General features: G+C 33.7%; 1 protein-coding gene across 1 annotated transcript; it reads right to left on the bottom strand.

Moving 5' to 3' along the window:
- Nucleotides 1-1,337: 1,337 nt before the first annotated feature.
- On the bottom strand, nt 1,338-2,547 carry LOC148951787 (uncharacterized). The gene has a single exon (XM_089089325.1). It carries the CDS (start codon nt 2,258-2,260, stop codon nt 1,397-1,399), a length of 864 nt encoding a protein of 287 aa, XP_088945451.1. The 5' UTR covers nt 2,261-2,547; the 3' UTR covers nt 1,338-1,396.
- Between the last annotated feature and the right edge of the window lie 1,177 nt (nt 2,548-3,724).

The raw sequence follows: 3,724 nt of genomic DNA, 5'->3' as shown, positions 1-3,724 counted from the left end.
AAAGTTATATATTTGAAATCAGCATTGAAATCTGATTCTTTTGATATATCTATTGGTATCAAAAACCCGTTTTCTAGAGTTTCGGTTACCATTGAGCTGGGTCGCTCCTTACTTACAGTTCGTTACCACGAACTGTTTGAAAAGGAACATTGTTGTTTTGAATGGGATTGGGTTGAATTTAGTTGATCGGAATGGAGATTGATTTAAATGCTGTTTAAGTTAATGGGGGGGGGGTTGCGTAAAACAGATATTGGATTAAATGAAAGTAGAGTTCGATGGCGTGAATATGATGTAGTTACATTGCCACCCTTGTAAGAAAACAGTTAGTAAGACTTATGGAACGAATTTAACTCACTAAGCCTCATATGTTTTGGGATCTTGTATGAGGGAGAAGAACAAAATCTCATTCCTAATTCTTAGAGATTTATTTTGTTCTCTGTGTTATAGGCTGATTTTTTACCCAGCCTATAACACAGAGAACAAAATAAATCTCTAAGAATTAGGAATGAGATTTTGTTCTCCTCCCTCATACAAGATCCCAAAACATATGAGGCTTAGTCTCATATGTTTTATGAGACTTTATATGAGGCTTTGACTCTCATTTTGTAAAACTTTCACCTGAAGCGGGATAAGCACTGATATTGACTTTGATTCCCTCTATTATAACTCGTTTCAGAAGCAATTATTAGGATCAGTGAGAGTGAAAAACAAATCAAAATCATTTAAACTAAAGAAAATATAGACTGAATAGACGGGTCTCACAACCTATCTCACAAAAATTGCCGAAAGGCTCAGTCTTTCAATATTTTTGTAAGAGTCTTCTTTTTTTGGGGGGGGGGGGATAAGAAAATCCGAAGAGGTCTAAAACTAATTTTTTTTTCTTTTCGTATTTTTATTATTACTGTTCCAAGGGCTTATCTGAAAGGCTCAGTCTTTCAATATATTTGTAAGTCTTTTTTTTTTTTTTTGGGGGGGGGGGGGATAAGAAAACCTGAAGTGGTCTAAAACTAATTTATATTTCTTTTCTTATTTTTATTATTATTGTTCCAAGGTCTTATTTTTCCCAGTAGCGCACAAATTTCATAAGCTAAAACAAAAAAAGGTGCCCTTGGGTGCATTCTTTTCTGTCGAAGTTGGAAATTTTTTTTACAAAATCGTTGATGTTGGAACTTCGAATTTCTTACCAGGACCTGTTTTGGTCAAAAGATTCCTTCCTCATAAAATGATTCACCTAGGATGAACAGAACATGACTTGCAACGAAGCCACTCAACTGTAATTTCAGAAACCAAAAGAAACTGACATGAAATGCAACGCAAACAAAATAAAAAAATTGAGAAAAGACAGCTTTTATTATAGTTGAACTTTACGCAATAGCAAAGTTATGATAAAATCACACTAAACACAAATAACTGACTTATTATCTGGGCACATGTACCATGACGGATCTTTTGGGACAAAAACCATTAATGTATTTTTCAAATACCACAAATCGGCTACATTACGAAGATATTTTTCAAGTGATTCACAAGTCTTCCAACCTTTTTCTTCCATTTGCTCTCTTATATCAGATCTATTTTGTTTATTCAATAGTGCCTTCATTATCGAACTTGTTATGACAATTCCCTTGCAGGCATGTCGTATCAAATTGTCAGTGAAAACAGATTCAAACTCTAATGGAATATGTTCACCAGACTCTACACTGATCACCCAATCAAATTTACGTTTCAAGTCCTGGGGTGTTGCAAGAACAATGTGTTTGATGAAGCCTGAAGTCACCTTTTCAATATTTAAGGTCCCATCGTAACCTTCATAATGTGAAACAATTTGTGGTGTATTGATGACATGTGGTACTTTCCTGAAAAACACCTCTTCTTCCTTATCTCTAAATTTTCTTGGAAAAATCGTTTCTTTTTTTCGTAAGAAATATCGTCCATAATTTCCTAAGCCGGCGCTTAGGTCTAAAACTGAACTGTTCTTGATAATATTTTCAAGTCCTTGCGCAAATTTTAGGCTCCAAACAAAATTATAACCAAATAAAACATTCTCATCATCTAGACAAAGTTTACCATTATTGTAAACTCCTTTATTATTGCAAGATTTGGTATAATCTTTCCTTCCAAAGTTACTATTGTTATCACCAAAATCAACTAAATTTCTATTAGCCTCAATTATAAAGATGTAGAAAACACTACAACACAACAGTATTAGTATAAAATTAAATAATTTCGAGTATGAGAAAGTTCTCCAGAACATTTTCATTGTAACTGAATTGGCAAGAATTTGCGATTGTACTCATAGAAACTCATTGAATTTGCGAACATTTTCATAAAAACTGAATTGGCAAGAATTTGTGATTTTAAGATTTGTACTGTGACTTCGCCAAAGTTCACAGTACTCGTTTAAAGTTTATAGACCTTTTCAATTACGGTTATAAGACTGAGACCCGTCTATTTAGTGTATTTTTCTTAAATGTATCTCATTTTCACGTGCTTTTCACTCTCATTGTTCCTAATATCCACTTTTAATACAACTTATAAAAACGGAATCAAAATCGGTATCAGTACATAGCCCGCTTAAGGCTATGGCTTATAGGCTTATAGGCTTATAGCCCGCTTAAGGAATTTATGCTCTTCAGGTAATTCTCCTCTTTTTTTCCAAGAGGATAAAAATCTTGAAGTCCGAATACGCTAAGTTTAGGACAAGGTTTGACGGTTGGGATTTCAGATTTAATTCTCCATGACAGGAAAACAATTACTCGGTTTTAACTTTTATATTCCTTCTAGCTTTATTAAAAAATATTTTATTTTGAGCTTTGTGTTTTCATAACATAAGAAAAAAGAATAAAACAAAATCATCCTAATGACCGTTGACGTCGTAATTGCAGTCACAAGTAATCACTGTTCTATTTTCATGTTGTTGCAGTCAAAATTAGTCGAAGTCGCTGCATCGGTAGTACTACTAGAATTAGCAGTAGTAGTAGTTGCAGTGGCATTAGTACCTGTATAGTGTCTTTTGGTTAGTTTATCACCCCTCTTATCATCCCCTAAAAGTTTCAAATTAATAGCCTAATCTTCTATTGGGATATTTCTGATTGGCCCTTTTTACAACCTCCATGCACATATTGCATTTTGATTTTTAAATATCATCTTATACATTCACAGTCAGTATCAACATAATACCCTAAGTTATTAATGGGAAAAGTTTCAACTTATAAGCCCCAGTCGTTCTTGAGATATTGATAAGATCTCACTTTGATAAGATCAAGCACTTTGTGTAAGCAACCAGCTTACACAAAGTGCCTTTTGATTTTTTTTAAAGCATTAATCAGTTTTAAAGCATAATGGACAAATTTCCTAATTTTTGGGGGTTGACATGCCAAACCTCCCTAGCAACATAGTTACTGGACCGTTCATCTATGCTGAATAAAAGGGCTACCTAAAAACTTTGATAGGACGTTTTCGGAAAATTAATGGGTTTAGGAAGAGGTCTGCTTGTCTTCCCATCACTTTTGACTCTTAAAAAGGCACTACAACTTTTAATTTCCAATCAAATGAGCTCCTTTTAAAGTTTCTATGATATTGCTATCTATGATAACGCTGTACTGCCTATGATATTGCTTGTATACCTATTTGAATACCTATAGTTTTTTTTGTTGAATTGAAACTCTCCCTACATTTTCTCTGAAAGTTTCACCGTAATAACCATAGCAGCTTTCGTTACAGC

Source organism: Artemia sp. Qi Xiang Cuo, chromosome 5 (genome assembly GCF_049724085.1).
Source record: "Artemia sp. Qi Xiang Cuo chromosome 5, ASM4972408v1, whole genome shotgun sequence".
NCBI classification, from domain to species: Eukaryota; Metazoa; Arthropoda; class Branchiopoda; order Anostraca; family Artemiidae; genus Artemia; species Artemia sp. Qi Xiang Cuo.
This window is presented reverse-complemented; position numbering and strand designations above follow the sequence as displayed.